The 20,885-nt window shown below is 38.1% G+C and overlaps 1 protein-coding gene across 2 annotated transcripts; it reads left to right on the top strand.

The window, feature by feature from the left end:
* Positions 1–3,447: 3,447 nt before the first annotated feature.
* LOC145787716 (uncharacterized) lies at positions 3,448–19,204 on the top strand. Of its 2 annotated transcripts, none has more exons than XM_082599520.1 (18): positions 3,448–3,590; positions 5,576–5,680; positions 5,941–6,009; positions 6,382–6,493; positions 7,259–7,526; positions 7,834–7,939; positions 8,043–8,137; positions 8,746–8,857; positions 10,030–10,121; positions 10,193–10,297; positions 10,947–11,089; positions 11,435–11,549; positions 12,190–12,305; positions 14,348–14,768; positions 15,262–15,401; positions 15,960–16,094; positions 16,540–16,717; positions 17,000–19,204. In XM_082599520.1, exons 2-18 carry the CDS (start codon positions 5,622–5,624, stop codon positions 17,176–17,178), a joined length of 2,445 nt encoding a protein of 814 aa, XP_082455646.1. In that variant the 5' UTR covers positions 3,448–3,590; positions 5,576–5,621; the 3' UTR covers positions 17,179–19,204. The 2 variants fall into 2 exon arrangements, with proteins under 2 accessions (XP_082455646.1, XP_082455645.1); XM_082599519.1 differs by having other exon boundaries at positions 8,734–8,857.
* Positions 19,205–20,885: the final 1,681 nt, after the last annotated feature.

Here is a 20,885-nt window from a genome sequence, read left to right as displayed (position 1 = left end):
AATGGTTCTTCGTCGTATGAGCTGTTCTTCCGGACTATATGTTTGGGCATGATGTCATCAGCCACTCGACAGTCTCGTCATCCAGGGCCTTCAGTCCAAGCGTTCCATGTGGTGGTTGATGGATTGGGCAGTCATGGACGACATGATCTACTGTCTGGTCTGTGGCGCCACACTCGCATCCCGGTGAGGGAGCCAGGCCCCATCTGCACATGTCTGAACAAAAGCGACCGACGCCGGTTCGTAGGCGGTTAAGCCGGACCCACGCAAGTCTTGCGAGGGACATTCCCGGAGGGTGGGGATCGACTTCGGGTAGGAAATCACGGAGTCGGGAGGTGTTGTTTTGCCACTCCATGTTCCATGTGTAGTTCGTCCAGTGTGCCGCACTTATTCCAAGATCTTCAACGTTGTTCAGAAGCTGTCGTGCGGCGGGCACAAATGGGCGTCTTGATTTCAGTCGCTGCTGTCCTCCAGGTAGGCGCTGGAGTGTACTGTGGAGGAGGTGGCCGGGGTCCAGCGGGATCCAGCGTCGCGCGACGAGCAAGGGAAATCATGGCTCCTTTACAGCGAAGTTCAGCAGGTTGGATGCCTGCAAGGATGGGAAGGCAGTCCGTAGGAGTGGGACGCAGGCATCCAGTCACAGTGCGTAGTGCGTCATTGATGGCGATGTCAATGTGGCGGGTGTGAGAGCTGCGGCACCACACTGGTGCGCAGTACTCGGCGGTAAAATGGACGAGGGCCAAGGTAGCTGTGCGAAAGGTTTTCGCATCAGCTCCCCAGTCGGAACCCGCCAGCCGCCTCAAAAGTGCAACGCGCGCAGATAGTTTTTTGCGCAGTGACTCCAGGTGTCGTCGGTACGTGAGTGACCTGTGCAGGGTTACGCCGAGGTAGGTGGGTTCGGCGCAGTAGGGGAGGTGTTCGTCATCGGTGGTAATGTTGATCTCACGTTTTGCTTCCTTGTTGTTTAGATGGACTGGTTGAAGGCATAGCCGTACGAGCCAGGGGGCAGCCGCCCCCCCTGTTGTTTCAAAACGTCGCGAATCCGGGCAAAATCTTAAAATTATTAGGGCAAAAATTGCTATATAAAAAGCTACAAAATTGCATGAATTAAGAAAAACTATAAATTAATATCTTTTACCTATCAAACTAAGTAGCCTACAGCCTCTTATTTGCACAAGAAATGTGCCGCAAAATTTTCATTTGGCGCACCCGTACTGATGTATTGTATTGCATATTTGGGCAGCCACCATATCATGCCAATTTGGGCAGCCACCAAAATATGTCTCCAATACTTTTGTGAAACTGCCCAAATCAAAACACAAAATTTGCTATATAGCTAATTTTATTAATTTTCACAAATGCATCGTGTTGATTTGGGCAGCTAAAAACATGAAATTATTTGATGAAACTGATTAGTCTGTCTGTTTATGCAACTGCCCAAATTAGCGTGAGGCAGTTTCCCCAAAATGAACAAATTCATTAAATTTTCCCATTTACATAACTGTATCGTTTAGATTAAGGCAACAAAAAATATGAAATTATCTGATCATAGTCTATTTATAAAACTGCCCAAATTGGCATGATGCAGTTGCCTCGCATCAAAATGTACAAAGTCTTTAATTTTTTTCATAATATCCATAAATGCATCATCTTGATTTGGGCAACTACAAAATATGAATTTATATAAATCTGGTGAATAGCCTACCGGTACTTTTACAAAACAATTCGGGTGAGGAGGTCACAGTACTTTTTCAACCATAAATGGACATAGCTAAGCAACACCACCACAACATTTAACAAAAACATGTTATATATACCTGTTAAAAGTACTGTAATGTTAAGGTGTTGCTTAGCTTTGTTTGGTTACTTTTATAAAAAGGTTCTACTATTTGGCGAGTTCCCTATTCGGCCAGAGCCTTTTTCGGCGAGTTTCCTATTCGGCGATTTTTTGAAAATCCAACGACGCCTTCTGCAAATCCGATGATTGAATATTATTCAATATTCAGACATTGAATCAATGTAAATACGAACTGTTAGGCTAATTGGGTTCTTTGAATCCTACGTCACTGTCTGTATGCAAACTTAGAATATATTAAACTTAGTTGTTTTTGTCATCAAATTACCTAGCCTTACTATATTTTTAGAAGTAGTGCTGCCAGACCTTTTTATTTTTGTACTAAAATTCGTATCATCAAAACTACTTTAATTGATTGAACAAAGTTTATTTGAACAGAAGTAGTATGTCTGTGTTTTATTACATTTAATTATAATATTGCAAAGAGCGAGTTTTGCCATTACCAAGCATTCAAATATCTCAGCCAGGAATTAGCAACAAGAAAACATAGAGAATTGTAGCTTTATTTCTGAAAAAATACCGAAGAAAACATGATCTTATCCTTTTGCTATGCCACCGGACAGCATCATTTTACAGGAATATTCATAACCACATTTTTGTTGAAAATGCTCTCAGAATGCACCAAATTCAAAGCAATTTTTCAAAATTTTCTGGGGGAGGCTCCCCAGACCCTCCCACTGCTGGGTGTCGTCATAAGCGAAACACGCCCTCAACCCCTGCCCTTTCAAAATTACTGGCTACACCACTGCTGGTGATCTTGTTATGTTACTTTTTCACTGTTATCATCAGGGATAGTTATCATACACCGCATACATTATATTTGGGCAATTTCTATAAAAGCGTGCACATTTGGGCAAATTTACTTTCTGCCCCCCCCAAAATGCTTTGGTCTCGTACGGCTATGGTTGAAGGGCAGCTATGACTGAAAAAACTTTCAAATTAGGCTATTATATCCTATAAAAGGTAGGTTAAGTCTAAATCTACTTAGGTCTATTAAAGGCATTGAAGCCAGTTTTTTGTACGAAAAGACCTGTTTCATTAGGAACTGTTTTATTGTTTCAATTGGGCTTACAATAACTAATCCAGGGAGGGACGCTTTTACTTAATTCGACAACTAAAAGTATCATACTTTCAATTTAATACAACCTGAAAAATCAATAACTTTCGATTTTATTTATTTATTTATTTTGAAAAAAAAATAAAATAAAAAAGTAATATATTTTCTAGTCACTACATCCCGCCCTTACACAATCTAGGTAAGACGACACCAGTCAACCGAAACGTAAAAAATTTTCTAGATGAATAGGTTTAGCTTACACTTGACTTTAAAGAAAAAAATTATGATATTTGCATTTGTTTGAACAACTCCGCATGTTTTTTTTCGATAGAGTATCAATAACCTGCTGTTAGAAGTGCATAGAATAATATGTTTTGATTTTTACGCTTTTGTGGAGAACATGTTAAAACTATACCACAAATTGATTACTCTAACTTTCTACCTTTTAAAATGTTGAAACTTAACCCTATCGTCATCTTGCTTCGTCATGCTTCATTAACTTCAGCCCAGATTATTTTAGTCTTGGCGGTTTGTTCAACGGAAAGGTCTTAGCTTGTAATATTTGCGCTGGCTTTAGCTCACACTTATTTCATTCATTCTGGAAAAGTGGCAGAATTTCACATTGAGGAACATCACCAATATTTCAATTACTGTCTGAACTAATTTTCCTTGCATAAATTGGTAAATTACTGTAAAGTAGCTTAGATTAGTATGTCAAGAAAGCTTGTGGCAGGCATAAAGTATTGTAAGTTGTCCAGTTTGTAGGTTATTGTTCTAAATAGCCAGGTTGTGATAAACATAATGGTCAATGAACATAATGTTTAAGTGATATTAATGAATTAGCAGAGTTTGTTGTTTGCTTTGTGGAGAGCAGAAAAAATATGATAAATTAGGTAGCCTACTGCAGGGTTTCCCAAACTTTTTTGGGTCACGGACCATTATTTGTGAATCTGTTCATTCGCGGACCCCCAATATAAAGGTAAAAATGAATAAAACCGAATTTTGTTTATTTAAAAAAATGACTACGGGACATCAATGGGACGGATGGGATTGCTTCTCATTGCACAAGTTATCAATTCTTGGAGTTATTTGTGAAAGGTAAACTCGTAAGTCAGGGTCCACGGAAAGTCTGGAGCTGTATTTTGTCTTCATGTTGGTAAGAGCTGAAAATGCTGTCTCACACATGTAGGTCGTGGCAAAAGGCAATAAATTTTAGTTGCCTTTTGCGATAGCAATGGGTGCCTCCACAACATTTAACCAGAAAGATGCAATAGCTGTTTGATTGAAACTAAGCATTAAAGTTCGATCAGATGATAATTTGCTAATTCTTCTTCTTTGCGTCCTGACAGATCAGTCTTCTAACAACAAAAGGTCAATTAAAATCCAGTCAAAATTCTCATTATGTCTCTTTTAAAAAGTACTTCTTGAAATGTGCAGAAAGCAATTCCAAATGTTGTGTAACGTCAGAGAAAATCAACTTTGCATTAATTAAGGGTTTGTTGGTAATGTAGTCACACAGAACAGGAAACATATCCACAACATTATCATTTCTTGTTGCCACGGACCACCTGTGCAGTCGTCGCGGACCACAGTTTGGGAAACCCTGGCCTACTGTACAGTTGCTTGCATACTGTAGCCACTGCTGGTACCCTAATTCACACTTGCTTAGGCTAGGTTTTTCCTTCAACAATGTAGGGATCTCAGGTGATAGTGCAGTAAGCTATGTGCTTACATATAAACTGATACCGTATACATTTTATGATGGCTTTGTGCAGTTTGTGCAAATTGTAGTTTGATCTATTCATTTATGTGCAATGTGTAGGGTTTATGTGCATATCTGCAATCACAAAAGTAATTGTGTCCACATAACAAATTTGTAAATATTTTGCAATTGAAATTGACAGTTTATCAATAATATTATCACAACTTGCATAAGTTTTATCTTTTTATGCTAACTATATGTCTTTTTTTTAGTTTTTAAATTACTTTATTAAAAAACTTCGTTTTTGGTAAAAAAAAATGTACAAAAACTGGCATCCTGAGTGTCAAGCGGCACAAAAATAAATATATCAACAAGAAGTGCTGTTATCAGGGTCTGTGTCTTGCTGCTGTCATCTCATTATTCACCGCTTGTTTTTTACGGATTACTTTATTAGGCAGATCGCGCAGAATTATTCTGACAGAATTACAGTGGTGTTTAGACACATTTTGGAATTAAAACAGTAATCACAGAATGTGCTATTGTAATTTTAAAACATAACAATACTACCAAATTATTACATGCTTAAGAGTAGCCTATAAAAATATCTTTCTATAAAAACAAAGTTAACAAATAAGAATTCTAGAGGTCCTTGAAAAAATTGATTGCAAATATGCACATGGACTAGCTATATAATTAGCCAATTTTTTAAGTTTGTTCAGTTACTAGTAATTGGGTTATAAAGTCATTTGCGACAATAAAATATCTACTTCTATCATTCCTAAAAGGTTCAGTAATATATGGTCATTGGTCATGCATACAAATGTAGTTGCAAGTGCAAAAAACTGTATCAGAATTAAACTTTTAGCTCAAAAATGAACAAAGCTGATTAATGCATTTTTGCGTTAAGTTGTGTTTTTCATAAATTCAATGCTGTATCATATAGAATCCTTTGTTGATTTTTTAGTATCTGGATGCAATTTGCAACAAACACTGTGACCCAATGACCTCCTATGGAATCTTCTTCTTTATACATGCCGTGGTCCACCAATACTGATGAGTCATCCACAAAGCAAGTATTGTTTATCTTGTTTCCTTAGTTTTAGTTTATTTATCAGTGATTGTTTTGATTTCATGTTTTCGCATCGGAATAAAGAACATTCTGCATGGTAATTAAAAAGCCTAAAGTTGTATATTGTGCTCACAAGTATCTTGAGCAGCTGTTTTGTGGTGTTGTGTAGTGTGCTTTTGTAATTGTTTTTATAATTAGCCAATCTCACTATATCAGACCAACCCACTGTTTGCCAAATCACTTAATACTTGTTATATCAGAACCGATGGAACTTTGCTTGATCTCGTTGCCAACATTTTGAGTGACAAGCCATCACAACCAGTGGAAAGGTTTGTTGTTTTTTGCAATATCATCACAGATTTCTAAACATTGAAAATCTTATGTGTCCAACTTGAATTTACTTACATTCTCAACCTAGTAAGGCTTACTTGCAATTTTCAACTGATGAATAGGAAAGTAAAGCCAAAAGTTTATAAATTATGTTCATTGCTTCATTGATATTTTGTGAGCTGTAGCAATGTGTAAACTGTTGTTTTCTCAAGAAATAACATAAGAAATATTGCAAATACAGCAAACTTGAAAATATGTTCAGAGTGGTTATTTCATGTTAAATGTGTTAAATTTTATCACTAGGTTTGAAGATAGGCTATGTAGCCTACAACATTTTTATCAGTACCAACAACATTATTGTCTTTCTAAAGAAATGATTCATCTCCATGGGGGCCCACAAAAGAATACAGAAATATTTCAACTTTGAACAAACCAGCTGAAGCTTTGGAGAGTAACCAGTATCTACTAGGACCATCCAGTCAAGTTAGTGTATAAGTTATGTACTGTTAGACCTCAGAGCTGGACCTTTTATCTGATGCATAGTTCTCATTAACTCTATTTGTAGATAACTTTTTTTCTCTCACAAGAAGGTAAAATACAGTAGAAGAAAAACATTTAGCAGACTCCCTAAGTAGGAATAACTTACTTACAGTAGACGTGCGCTAGAAAAAGCAGAAAAAATAGGTATCACACCTGTTTAATTATAATTTTTGGTGTTTAGATGTACTGGTACACAAATTCCCATAAATCAAAGTAGCTTAGTCCAACAAATGAGGTCTGACTGTAATTTTAATTTTTGTCATTTACTTATGGCATGCAGTGATAATAATGTATGTAATGTCCTATATGATAACTCCTATATGTGTTATTGCTATGTCATGACATATAAACTAAACTGGAAAACTGCCTTGATTGTATTGAAGCTAGACCTATAAAATTCTACATGAAAAATTATAATGTTTAATGCATTTAAAGAGTTTAAATTTGCTTTGGTTATGTTTTTCTTTGAAATATAAGTTACATTTCTGACAAGTGTTACAAGACAGTTACATTTATCACTAGGCGTACAGAATGAAACAATACAGGAGAAAAGTTGAGTCTCTAGAGTAGGAGAAAACTACAGTATAGACTTTAGGAGAAACATAGAACATGTTTACCATCAGGAAGCACTTAAACAGTTATTGACAGAAAGTGTTGACAGTGAAGTGTCATACTATAGAAATTTCAGTTCGGTACATATTCTGTCAGGGGTTACCATCAAAGTTTCCAGTGCCAAATAGACTGCAAAGGTTAAGAAGTGCACCAAATTTTGAAAATGAACCCAACAACCAATTTGGACTTCCCAGTCATCACTCATCCAATAATCTGCGATTGTACAATGATTTGTCGAAACATTCCAATAGAAGCTGCAACTTAGATTATACTGGCGATGGATTTTCTGATAGCTTGTCAGGCTTGTTCCCAGGAGATAAGGGTACTGGTAGGCAAGTCCTGCATGATAATAATGTGACACCTGGTAAGTGCTTCATTAAAATGTTTTTGTTAGGCTATTTTTTTTTCAAAAATCTTTTACTTGATATTTGAATTCCAGCTAACTTCGCTTAGTTTGACAATTTGTTAAATTGGAGCAAAATATCTTAAATTTGATAATACTAGTTTAAACTGGATTGCTTTTTATTGTACATTTTTCATAACTGCGTTTTATCAGACTAAAATTTTGTATCAAAGTCAATTATATAATTGATAACTGATCGGCCACCCCCACTAGTGGGGAACAAACCGACGATGGATTATGATGATGATGATAATAACTGGTCTTACAGCTAGCCTTCTTGGCTCAAGTGTGCTTTCGGGCAGTGGAGACTTTTTGAACATGCAAGATTGTCAAAACTTTGAAGGCGATGAGATGAAAATCCACAGCAGATACAGGCTGGTTGATGTCTATTTATTATTTAGAATTACTTATACCAGTATTTTAAGTTTCGTATTAATCAATAAAACTTACGTACGGTTGCCGTTGCTTTTATTACAGAAACCAGAGCCAAAAAGAAAACTTAAGACCTTATGAAGTATCTTGGCCAAACTTTCAAGGAAATCCCAATAGTGCTCAATACTTTAACTCTCAAGGTAACCGTGCACTATGCATGTAGAGTTTTACATTTTAGGATGCACTGTTTCTGTTCTTTACCGTATGGGTTGGAGTGTATTTTTACAGGTTGGGCGTCCTCCCTAGCACCTAGCTCAGTCATGCACAGCTGGTTGAGGTCGCTATTTAATGTGGTCGGTGGCTGTTGACACCTCATACCCCTTTGAAACAGCTCTATGCATCTTAGTACACACTACAGAGACAAACGATAATGGTCTGGTTTTTTAATGATTTTTATTATTATTACAACTTTGTTTGCTAAATTGGAATGTGTAGTTTCTTATATGAGACATGTGCAGATGTACTATAGATTCAATCACAAAACGTTTAGTATGCTTTAAGATATAAAGAAGAAATCAGTCTTTTCATATACAGTATCAGCTATCTATTTTATTCTATTTGTCAAGATTTGCTGTACACAAATTTATTTTCCACAACTGGTTGAAGACGTATTGTCCCGCCCATGTCTAAACGTCTAATGTCTCGTTACCGTGTCTATACTGTCTATGTTGCATTTTCCTAACGTTGCCTTTGCGTTTGGCAAGTTAGTTACATTCTCCGATTATTATCTAAACAGATCTTACAACAGGTGACGGGACCGACAATTTTGGGATTCAATCGTTTCTACCTGATCTCACCAACACCTACCTTCACTCTACGCCTCACCAACAAACCAACACTCAACCTAACACCGATACAAGGTCATCTACGCTTCGTTCACGCTTTTATGTGCACATATCTGGGTTTAAACAATAAATACTATTAATACTACAAAAAGTGCTCAACGCCAAACAAAAAGCGGAGCAGAGCGAATTACCTCAAATATAGTTACTATTCTCTACACCTCCACACTCCACAGCCTGTTTTACCTTAAAAGGGGGATCATTAGAAGGTCCTTATTCAAGTAGAATTCTATTCTATAGAAATAGGATTCTATTCTATAGAAATAGGATTCTGTTTGAATAAGGACCTTCTAATGATCCCCCTTTTAGGGTGAACAGGGTGTAGAGAATAGTAACTATATCTGGGTTTAATGTTCTTTCCAGTCATACCACAGTCTTCATAAAAATTGCACTGGAATTCTTTGCCGTTTGTCACTCATAGATGAGCGAATGGATGTGGGGTAAACATGTTGCTTTGACACTGTCTGGTTAGTAAAGTACTGGAAGCTACGCAGGCTTGCCATATTGGACACAGCCAACATAAAAACACACATAAGTATATTATTGCACTTCTGAACGATATGAAGTCATTCCAACGTCTTTTGCTTAAATGAAAAGATCCTACTGTCTGCACATACACTGCAGATTAAATGGAATATCTGGTAGCTACAATAGTACTTTGGGCATTATCCTCTAAAAGTCACGCTTTTTTATATTGGCCTAAGTATTTTTTTTTCTTTTCGCAATACCAACTCAGATGTTTTGCTACTCAATGCCGTTGCTGCTGAAACTTGATTGTGCTATTCTTGGACGCGAAGATGACAAGTAGTTAAACCGACCCATGGTATTCCAACAACCCTGTCCTCTTGTGGAAGACAGTGGGCCTCCTGATAGTATTTATTTTGCGAGATCATACTGTACGCACGCTACAAAATCATGGCTGGAAGCAGCAAAGGGATATACAGTCATCGATTCAGCTGCTCCAAATTGGTTTGGTACGTCATTAAATGCCTTGCTGAGACGCAGCCGCGTGGCCTAGAGCGGCGTCGAATCTGCGTCTTTTTGGAAGTCGCGCACTCGCTCTTGCCACGCAACCGACGATCAAACATCCGAAGTTACGTTATCGATTATGTAGTGGTTATCTTACGTATGATATGCTTTAATATATATATTGGCATCTTGTTAATCTGCGTACGTACAAAAATACGCAGGGCACATGAGCTGCAAGAACATCTCATCCAAAGAAAGTTTCGTGAACTGGGCTTGGGGAATGGGACTCCGCCACTAATGAATAGTGGGGCAGGTAAAGCCATGTCTAACAGATTTTTATCCTTTTTACCAAGACTACTTTGATTGACCCATTCGACATTCCAGGATTACGATCTGGAGATATTTCTGACCTTCAACTTCATGCTATTGACCCTGTCAAACAGCAGACTACACCAAGAAAAATGCTTACCAGTGGTAGAAGCTATGACGGTAAGATGCAAAGTTATGCAGCATAATATTTTATCAGTTTGCAAAGATTCGTTCATTGAAATCAGCTACAAGATTTTAAGTTTTGTTGCTTTTGTAACTGGCAAGAACAACTTAAGCATCACCCAAAGCGTTTCTCGCAGAATTCATTTATCCTAAGATTTCTACAGTATATCGGTGTGTTTTATGCAGTTACCGAATATATATAAGCTTTGGCATGATGTCTGGGTTTACAAATGCGACAATATATTTAAAAACTGACTAAACGGGCTTCAAGTGTGAAAACGTCACACAAAGCTACTACTACCGAATGAATGGTATCTCAAGAACGATTGTTGTACACTAGAAAGAATAGGGTGACCACTGACCAGTCCTCTTGCTTCAGCTGCTTTATCCTGGGTGAACGCTATTATGGTGCATTTACCCCCAGTACAACCGAAACCAAACAAGCTTTGTGTGTGCACAGGCCAAGTGCCTCATGCACTCTATTACCTCACTGTTGTTTTCTCTGTCGGCTACTGCTGGTTTCGAAACAAATACATTAACTTGTTGTAGTGGCCTATTTTTGTAGAAATTGAAAGCCACTGTGATATAACAAGGAATTAATTCGTATGCTTGGTTTGACTAATCTCACGAAAACTTGTTAAAACAGGTTTCAGCAGGTTTGACCAAGATAGTGCTTTTCCTTCTCCTATCGAGCCTCTGTCGTACACCTCACGTGATGTCCCGACACCCAGCCCCTTAGACCAAAACATGTTTCGTCCCATCTTATCCCAGCAACAGCCGGATAATGCGGTAAAAGTAGTGACAAATGCAAAAAACGCTTAATGACTTACAGCCGGATCTGTAGTGTATAATCTACTAAAGTTTGTCTGATGTACAAATAAGATTTTCTTTTTGCAAGGCCGTAAACGTTATTTCAATGTAATAAGCATTAAATTAATTATTTTTTTCCATTGTTTGAGCATGACATATTTTACCTTTCACTCCCCTTTTGAACTGATTTTTCATTTCCTACTACATTTGCCAAACCGAACATATCCAATTGCTGAACCAGTCTGACTTTGTATAGTCAGTTCTTTCTTGTCTTGTAAACAATTTATCAGCGTCAATTGATGCAGGATTTTGTGTTTCAAGCAGATTGGTTCCCCATGGAGATGCGAGTCTGCCTCATCAGGTATTGAGATGAGCATGAGTCGATGTGATAGTAAGACACCGTTGACAAATCCCGACCATGATTCTTTTATGAAACAAAGTAAATGAAGCTGCTAGCCTACCAATTGCTGAAAACACTAGCTGTTCAATGTTCATTCTAAGTTTACTTTGGTACATCCGTTCGAAGTTATTTTTTTGTTATGTTATTTTCATTGGGTAAATGTGGTTAGAAGACAAAGAAGCTAATTATTGTTCCCATTTTTGGGCATATCATGAAGTGTTTTCGAACTACTCGGTTTCGATGAGTTATCGTTTCGGTCGCTTTGCAAAGCGTAAGTAGTTGAGCCGAATGTTATCCTCATCATCTTGAATCTTCATCTTCACGTTCTTCCATGCTCGCTGGCATATGAGCCAACAAAGGTGACACAAAATTGTCCTTGGTCTGCCGTGCTAGTCAAAAACGGCTTTTACCAAAGCTCTTTGCAATTGCCATTTTTGCAACATTCTTCTCTGTATTGATCATAAAAAATGCTCTGATGAAAAAAAGCCCAAAATACAGAAACTAAACTCAGCTTTAATAAACTAAACTGCTTTCATCTTCATTACTATTGATAAATGAAAACGGTTTGGTTTTCAGCGTTTGTTGAACATGCATTTACATTTTGCAATTTAGGTTCTTGATTTATTTTTTTGTGCAAACTGCTTTTAATATTAAAGTTTGTTCTGTTGCTAATGTTCAGATGTGGCAAACTCGTCTAATCTATCTTACAACCAGCACAGTGAAGCAGAGCAACATGCATTACTTGATCATAGAACAAAGTCTAAAGATGTAACTTCTACCATGGCGGAATGCAATGTGAGAATTGTTGGTCAAGAACACATAGAAAACTGTTTGATATTTAACACTGAATTGTAATTGAGTTGACAAGTAAATGACAAAACTATCAAGAGAGCGAGTATGAACGTTTTCGACCCAACCCTGCGCCTTTTTCAAGAAAGTAATAATCATCTACACTTCATGGTTCAGATAGAGTAAATTACTTTTTTCACTAAGTCATGAAATATTTTTGAAAAATGCATCAAAAAGAGCTTACCATGGCAAATGCTTGCACAGACATGAATTCCTAATATTCAGAAAAAAATAAAGCAGGCTTATTTTCTGACATGTATTGATTATTGAACCTACAACGATGTTCTATTGAAGCGACTCAGCTACGTGTCTTGTGATAAAAAAAAGATTCAGTTTGACTCGATCAAATTTAGAAAATATTCAGTTTAAATATGTTAGATCTTAATCCGTTAGAATTGATTTCTAGCCCAACATTATTGAACACACCATAGTGAAATTAAGCTGCTTTATTTTGTACAGTATATTATACACTGTATTACTTTTGTCAATTATAACATTATTGAGTCACTTCAAACCATTGTGGAGTTCACAATATGTTGTTGTTAACTTGTTACGATTGCATTGCATTGATTTAATGTCATGTCGGTTCTCATGTGTCCAAGGCCTATGAGAGGGGAGTGCGGAGGGTACGGTGTACCCTTGAGGGCCCAGGACTGTGATTGTTGGGGGGCCCGAAATTGTAATTTTGTAGTTTACGCACAAAAACGTTTGGTTAAAACCATTCTAAACGACTATGTTCAAGCATAAAAGTTGTTATTCTTTAGTCCTGGGGAGGGCCCGTAATGTAGAAAAAGGGCCCGGAAAGGTAATTGAATGCATTGCGCGCAAATTAAGAGGGCCAAAGTAGTGATTGAATGCTTTACGTGCAAAAATGTTTTGTTAAAAGCAACCTAAATTAAATCATTAAAGTTTGTTATTCTCCTGTCCATGGGGGGGGAGGCATAGTGTACCAAAAGCAGGTTTGAAAAAAAACCCGGTCTTTTAAAAAAAACTGTTTGAAAAAGGTAGTTTCACGCTTATTTCACTTCAAAATGAATTTCGGAGCAGAAGCCGGAGTGAATACTTTCGAAGCAGGAGCGCAGCCGGAGTAAAAAAAAGTGACTTCGTTCACTTCTGCTAGGCATTTGGTGGATGCAAAAGTTAATGAAGAAAAGTTATTGGTCAGATGATTAATTTGATTATGCTTTAACAAGATGTTATGTTTGAGCCTTGGACCCTTGCTAGAGAGCTTGACTTGTTGTTCCAGATACATAGCACAGTAACGTTAATGGATTTAACATTTTTTATTAAACACACAAAAAAAGAAAAAAAAACTACTAAATCTAACGTTTTCAACGCCGCATAGTGTCCTCATCAGGAATAACTATAGGCTACACCTAAGAAAAATGAATTTGAAAATTTTATATTAAAGCTGTAGCCTACAAGCGACACCTCTCAACAGCACCATCGACAACTGACACACGAATTCAATGCAGGATACACAAATTGGCGAGGGACAGATCACATGATATGCACAACACAAAACACTAAATAATAGTTTTATTGCAGCCTGATACTATTATTGCGCACAGATGTCCAATTCTGCAGTAAAATGTTGTATGATGTGCAATACGCCTATGCAAACATCACACTTTTTGCTCATAACAAAGAGGGCCCGGAGTGAGAGGGGGCCCGGAATGACTCTTCGTACCCCTAGTGAAAATTTCTCTCAGAGGCCCTGCATGTGTCACCTTCTTTTTGACTAGGAAGTCCCAACTACGGCCCGCGGCCAATTCTGCTTTGGACTGCCCTTTTTTATGACCCATAAAAATTTCTGAGAATGCATAGTACATTAGGCTTTTTGCAAAACTAGCAAAAAATTGTTGCCTATTTTGAATTTGTGACTCTTTGTAAAAAAAATATTAAGCGCCCCTATTTTAGACGTACCGTATACAATGTCAAGTGCTTTAGGGATGCAAATTTCAAGCTCTTGCATTTTCATATTGCAGATTAAGAAAAATAGCCAGAAGGAACTCCTTTCAGCCCCAGCTTCCTTAGGGGGTTATATGATGTCGGAACCTAACTTGGGTAGTAATCCTTTCACCCAACGAGGATTACAACAGTTCAACAAATTTATGAAACCTCCACAACAAGGATCCAACTCAATAATCAACCCAAATTTACCCCCTTTTGTACCTCAACCATTTTTGCCTCAATTTTTTTACCCCTCTTCATACCCTCCTTTGAACACGTTGGACCCCTCTAAATATCCTTTCACTGATCCCCAAATGCTTTATAATCAAACATCTGTGGGTTTTCCCCTGAATAGAGATCCATCGGGTGTATTTCCATCCTTAGCGAACGTCAAAGGTTGGCCGCTGGTTGCATTTGACAAGCTTGGAAATCCGGTTCCCATGCCAAGGATGTACGGTATGGCTTTATGTTATATTATGAGCTTTGTAATATATTATGCAAAGAAATTTTTTTTTGGTAATTTTCCTCTTTTGCAACTTCCGTTTTTTATTGTCTTTGTTGCTTACGTCAGGGTAACTTCGAATTGCTGTAACAGCTGGTTATTTTAAGTAACATATAGAATACAATAGATCAGACATGAAAGTGAAAACTGGCTCATTTTAGTTGATAATTTAAAAGGTGTTTCAATTCTTTGTCCTGCAGTCGACTTATTTTGGCTGATTGTCGCCGTCATGTGTTTTTGTTGTTGTTAATCTTTTTCTGCTACAACGAGAAGAGTAGCCTGCCGGTATGTTGAAAGCGGGTTAAACAAAACATAGTTTAAATACCGATTTAAAACATTTACTGTGGCGACCTTAAATGTAACATGATCCTTTGGTTGGATTCGAAAATGAAATCACGATTGAAATACCGAATACCGAATCCGTTTTTAACGTTTCCCTACATGCAGGAACACCGCCACCTAGCAGTGCATATAACGCACCTCCAGCATGCGTGAAACCATCGCGGACCTACTCACAAAACAAACTTTATATTTCACTTGAGGAATGCTACGACCAGTACAGGAGCCTGGAGAAAGAGAGAAAGAAGGTATTTGTTTCAATTGAAAGGTTTAGCTCAAAATTAGAGTTTCTTTCGTGTTTGATCCACGTTGTAAAGGTTGTTCCATACTCAGTGAGAGTAGTTTCTCCCGGCCATTTTTCCTTCGGCAACAACGTCCACCCAATTTATTACACCTTGGGTAGAAGTGAGCGCTGTTTATCAGCAACCAGCTTAAGCCGGGAGTCGAACCAAGTCACATTGTGTGTGACCGTAATTCCTGGTTAAACTGTTCTACGAATTTTTGCTCCCAAGTTTCATGTCACTTTATGAGTCGTTTTGATTTTAAATAAGTTTCAACGAAGGAACATAACTGTCTCCCTCAAGGCCATTGTTAGCTGGTATCGAATATATGAACATATCATTTGCCGTTCAAATGTATCATAACCATTCTCATACCCTTCACGCTGTTTCCACGCCAGATAAAAACTTTGGGACCGTAACTGACTGCACTGCTGTCAGTTTACACAAACTTGGTGGATAACTTTAACGAAATTATAACGTTGCTTTGACGTCATGCTTTAATGGTGATGTTTTAATCAAACTCAGACGGAATCGGAATTGGCGAGAACATTCCCAGGCAGAAGAGTGACAAGTTCAAACAACACCCCCCTACCTAAACCCCCTCAAAACCCCTCCAGGGTCGACAAGTTGATATCGGACCAGCAGAGAGAACATAGCCGGGTAGGGAAAGTGATGCGCTGTAAATGTGAATGAAAATAACCGAGGTTTTCCATCAAACATTTGTAAAGTTGATTGATGGAGTCTCCTCTTGCGATCAGTGAGAATGACTGTGCCGTCTCTGTCATGTTGCACCGGAATAATTTTACTGTTTCCATAATGTAGAAGAGAGTTGGAAATGAAATGTTTGCACCGCTAGCAGCTATAGCTACTAGAACAATTAAAACCCAACAAAATATTAAATTTATTTACAAGTTATGACCAAGACATCGGAACAACGTCATGTTTCACTGTTCAGTCGCCACCCTGGGAAAGTAAGATGTCCGAAAAAAATAACTTTACCTCACGCTGTGAAGAAAGGGGCGTTCTTCCCGGCTATCAGCACAAGGCTGAGCGCTCACTAGTACAGAGAAACATTTACCTCACGCTTTTACTCGGTTCTTTTTAGGTCATGGCTTTGTTGGACAGGATGGAGCATCTACTTGAAGGTCCCATGCTGCCCAGCGTCAGTAACAGTATGGAGGGCCAGTACCGTTACATCCGGGAGGCTGAGGCGTACAGAAGAGACGAAATCAATTCTTTCCAACATACCCCGACCGTTCCGGCAGTGGCAGATAACGACATGGGTAACAATTTTGTCTTAACAATAGCAATTAACAATAGCAGAGGTTTATAGAAAGGTAGAAGCGACAAAACACGAATGTTATAATGCGCTTGGTACCAAAACAGGATAATCAGTGTAAAATATGCTCCAACCAATCGGTGCGAAAGAAATTTTTCTTAAACGTTTTCAACTTCAGTTCATCAAATGTTTTAGTTTCATTGTCGCTTGTAAAGTCTCGGTCATTTTCCCCCCACATTTGACAGCGGCATTATTTTGAAGTTTATTCATTCTTGTTATTTTTCAGATACGATGACATTGGCGCTCGCGGACAGCTTGGAGCGACTGACGGCGGCTACTAGGAAGGCTAGAACCGCTCTCTGGGTGGCGCTGCAAGTCACTTTGAATTTAAAAAACGACCCGACAAAAGTTGGACAGGACAGCCAATCAAAAGTCGCCAATGGCGAAGAAACCTCACAAAGTTAAATTAGCTTTTTAACCATAGATACTGCGTCATTACAGACGTCATAATATCACTAACCAGACCAACCATGAAGAAAGACAAGGTTTTGATGAGTCAGCAACTTTTCGATGTAGGCGAATATTCCAGATTGTTTGTAGGCTACGTGGTTGAAGCTTTATCAACTTCTTCTGGCACCTTGACCACTTCCATTTGCATTTCCAACCATAACGTTGAATAGATATTTAAAAGACAGCCTTTGGTTATATTTTTACAATGCATTGCTCTAGCACTTCCCAATATCATGAGTATTTTAGGAAATAAGTGTTTTACTTTCTTGTTAGAAGTATGGTGCGCCGTGGTCGATTAAGTTGCAGAAATATGCGGCTGCGTCTTTTTTGAAGACGGTTGTTTATTTCAAAACTATTTTTGCAGCAGTTTTTCCCTGCGCTTTTCGCATTACATTTTTACTCAAAAATTTCAACCACATTTTTAAGAACTGTCGTCTACTTTAAGAGATTTTTAATGATTTTTTTTTTTTCATTATGTCATCTACATTTAAAGTAATGCGACTTTTAGCATGTTTTTAACGCTGGTTAGCGTCTTAAAAAGTGTGATGTCTCTAGGAGTTTTAGTGAGCATGACAAAATATCCTTCAAAACACCTTAGCCTATGGGTGAAGTTACCAGAGATTTGGATCCACTACAAGCATGCATAATGACGTCATATCAGTCATCTCTGAAAAGCCTCGGTAATGTTGAGGTTATGTAGTGGTAAACACGCTAACCGTGACTTTGTGGGTTGTTCGCCGTTTGTAACGCTTCAAATTTTTCGTTGCAATGCGATAAGGAACTCCATTCACTGTTTACCACAAAGAAGAAAAATTCATTCTATAAAAACTGAACTGGTTAATAGGCTTAGGCTATACAAAAGAAAGCAAAATGATTCACTTATAAGCGAAGAGAAAAAAAAAAATCACTTATAACTCTGCACAGTCCAATTAAATTATTGCAAGGATAATAAACGCCCAATCGATCTACTAAACTAAACGAAATATTTGTGACTAGACTACACCTCAAACGATTTTGCCGTCAGGGACAGGCGCACTGTCATGGTTGGCTACTCTGACTCTGGGTTGCTCAAACGTAGACTCTCGTGTGACCACGTCAGCGTTAGATTCCATGAATTGAAAGTTATGTATTTTTGTTTCAAAGTGCGATCAGCATTAAGATTTGACGATAGCTCAGACGACTCTTTACCATTGTTCTCGCGAACAACTGAAATCGTTAAAAAGTTGCAATGAAGAAGTTATGAGTGCATACATACAAAATGATGTAACCCATGAATTGTACTAATTTTGTATTGAAGCATGTAATGCACTGCACTATAGCAGATTCAAAAGACATAACCCAAGCTCTGTGATGCGACCACTTGGAGCAGCAGCTGAAGCGTTATTGTCCCTGATTCTCAGCATTAGTGAAACTGGAGTTTTGTCGGAGGGGACGTCAATTTAGTAAGAAAAGACCCCTTGATAGGCCTACACTTTTGAAGCAACTACTGTATAACCAAACCGAATCCCACTTTCACATTTAACTCAAAAGATATGCATTCCTTTCCCCATCGTCAGCTGTGCACATCTTCTGTGAGTTCTCCAGTTCTTTTCTGACTTATTTTGTAGCTATATATGTTGCTTTGGTTTGAATTGAAGAAAGTTTATTCTTGTTATTCCATTTTAGTTTGTTTTTGTTATTCCAACGCTTTTTTGCCCCAGGTCTGCAAATAATTGTATTTTACTGTAATACGATGTAGAATCATTGTAAAGTAGCCTACAATTACTTGCTCCCCGAGTGTTCCGTTTAGCTTGTTCTTTTAAGTCGCGCCGTCTTGCCGATTCTGCAGTGTTTCCCCGTGGCAAAGTTGGGTTTGCATCAAAGCAAATATCCCTACAATCTTATTGTGTCAATTCTCATATCCTGTGACGTACTTTTTGTTTTGCGAATTAGACAATTTATATTTTGTTCTTGTTTTTAATAAACTACATTTCAAAATGTTTCGGAGTCTGCAATGAAAATCAACATTATTGTTGTTGATGATTCCAGAGTACGGTGCAGCAAAGTAAAATTGGTTTCTCCACACAGTTTGTGACCCATACACGCTTTTTCAAAAGGGAGGGACTTGGTTACCTGCAGAGCGAAACAATGAAAATGAGAAACGATGCTAGTTTTTTTTCTTATTTTATTCCCTCCCCTTTTTAAATTGATTTCCTTCTGACATAATAGCCTGTCTAGTGTCTATTATCTGGGAATTCTTAGAAGAGGACAATGGACTAATTCTTACGAACGATCATTCGATCTTATTACGGTAGTTAAGATGCAATGCTTCAGGTGTAAATATGGTAGAACAATGGCAGCACTTGTAGACAGTAGAACGAAGGTAGTTTTCCTTGCGAATCAGCTGATTTCAGTCATGCGACTCAGCACGTGATATTCTGACCGATCTACACTAAAAAAAAATTGATACAAATAAAGTGAAAGTGTCTCCACAAGCAGCGTGGCCTAATGGGGTTAGGGCAAGGAAATAGTCATTTCGATTGCGTGGGTTCGATTCCCACCCTCTGCTAATGTTCTTTTTTCTTCTACTGAACTGAGTGCAAGAAGGATCTTAAAGGCATAGGCTACTAAATGAAATTTTCAAACGGGAATTAAGCATTAAAATGCGTAAACTGAACATTCAAAAATACATTTCAAAAAAAATTACCGAAAAAAATTTGTTTTCAATGGCGCTGGCAAAGTCCAATGTTTCATTTTTTTTCAAAAAAATGACCAAAAAGTGCAAACACAACTCGAGAATACGTCACAAAAGACAGCAATAACAAAAGCCACGTTACAACGAGGTTTTGAGCAAACTGTCTGGTGTTTTGACGTTGAAATCTGATGTTTTGATGTACATACATACATACATAGCCTACAGTTAAATCGCCGGCAGTAACAACTGTTGCGTGATTAGCTGATTGCTCGTCTTTTATTACGTAGACTGTACAGTCGCACGCTTCGCTGCTCAGGCCCATTCTGGTTTTGAAAGCTCTGACAAAAGTACGCGCGGAATGCTGATCAGACCGCAATTGGGCAAAATTTTATTGACAATCGTTTTATGGTAGCAAGTTAAACACAAAGAACGTGGAAAATCGCCAAGTCAGGTTTTTCCTTTAGTACCCCTTTAATGACTGTAATCAATTGAGTTTATAAGGAAAATTGTCCTACCTTTCTTAACCAATGCGGCGCAATGGTGGTAGCTGGTTCGCACGGAAAACTTTCTCATGTTAAAGTGCCTACCTAGAATGAATGCCAGTTCTGAAACGAGTTTTTGTTTCTGGCCATCACAACGAAAAGCACAAACACACAGGGACGGATTTAGCCGATGGGGGCCTGGGACACTTTTAGATCAGGGGGCTCCCGTGTAAAAAAAAAGTTTGCGCCCACGGCGCGAAAAACCACCTCTACGTCTACAGTAGCATTAATCTAGCACTGCACAGCATTTTGCAAAAGCTTCAAAAGCTGAAAGAAAGAAAAACACAAAATCATCCTAAATCCGGGCCTGCAAACACAGCAGCAGAGGTCTGGAAAAGGTAGAATCGACAAACTCCAGTTGTTTTAGGAATGAGGAGACGACTGATTCTTTCAACAAATCCACCTATAGTAGGGTATTTGTTTCAACTATCAGGTTTGGCAGCCAT

The sequence above is a fragment of the Aplidium turbinatum genome, chromosome 18 (genome assembly GCF_918807975.1).
Source record: "Aplidium turbinatum chromosome 18, kaAplTurb1.1, whole genome shotgun sequence".
Taxonomy (NCBI): Eukaryota; Metazoa; Chordata; class Ascidiacea; order Aplousobranchia; family Polyclinidae; genus Aplidium; species Aplidium turbinatum.
The sequence above is the reverse complement of the archived record's forward strand: the minus strand, read 5'-3'. Positions and strand labels throughout refer to the sequence as shown.

Bases quoted from the DNA above. Each gene is read 5' to 3' on its own strand.
- LOC145787716 (XM_082599519.1), top strand. From the start codon at position 5,622: ATGGAATCTTCTTCTTTATACATGCCGTGGTCCACCAATACTGATGAG. The intron at 10,122-10,192 runs GTAAAGCCATGT...TCGACATTCCAG, and splicing joins ACTAATGAATAGTGGGGCAG to GATTACGATCTGGAGATATT. The intron at 16,095-16,539 runs GTAGGGAAAGTG...GGTTCTTTTTAG, and splicing joins AGCAGAGAGAACATAGCCGG to GTCATGGCTTTGTTGGACAG.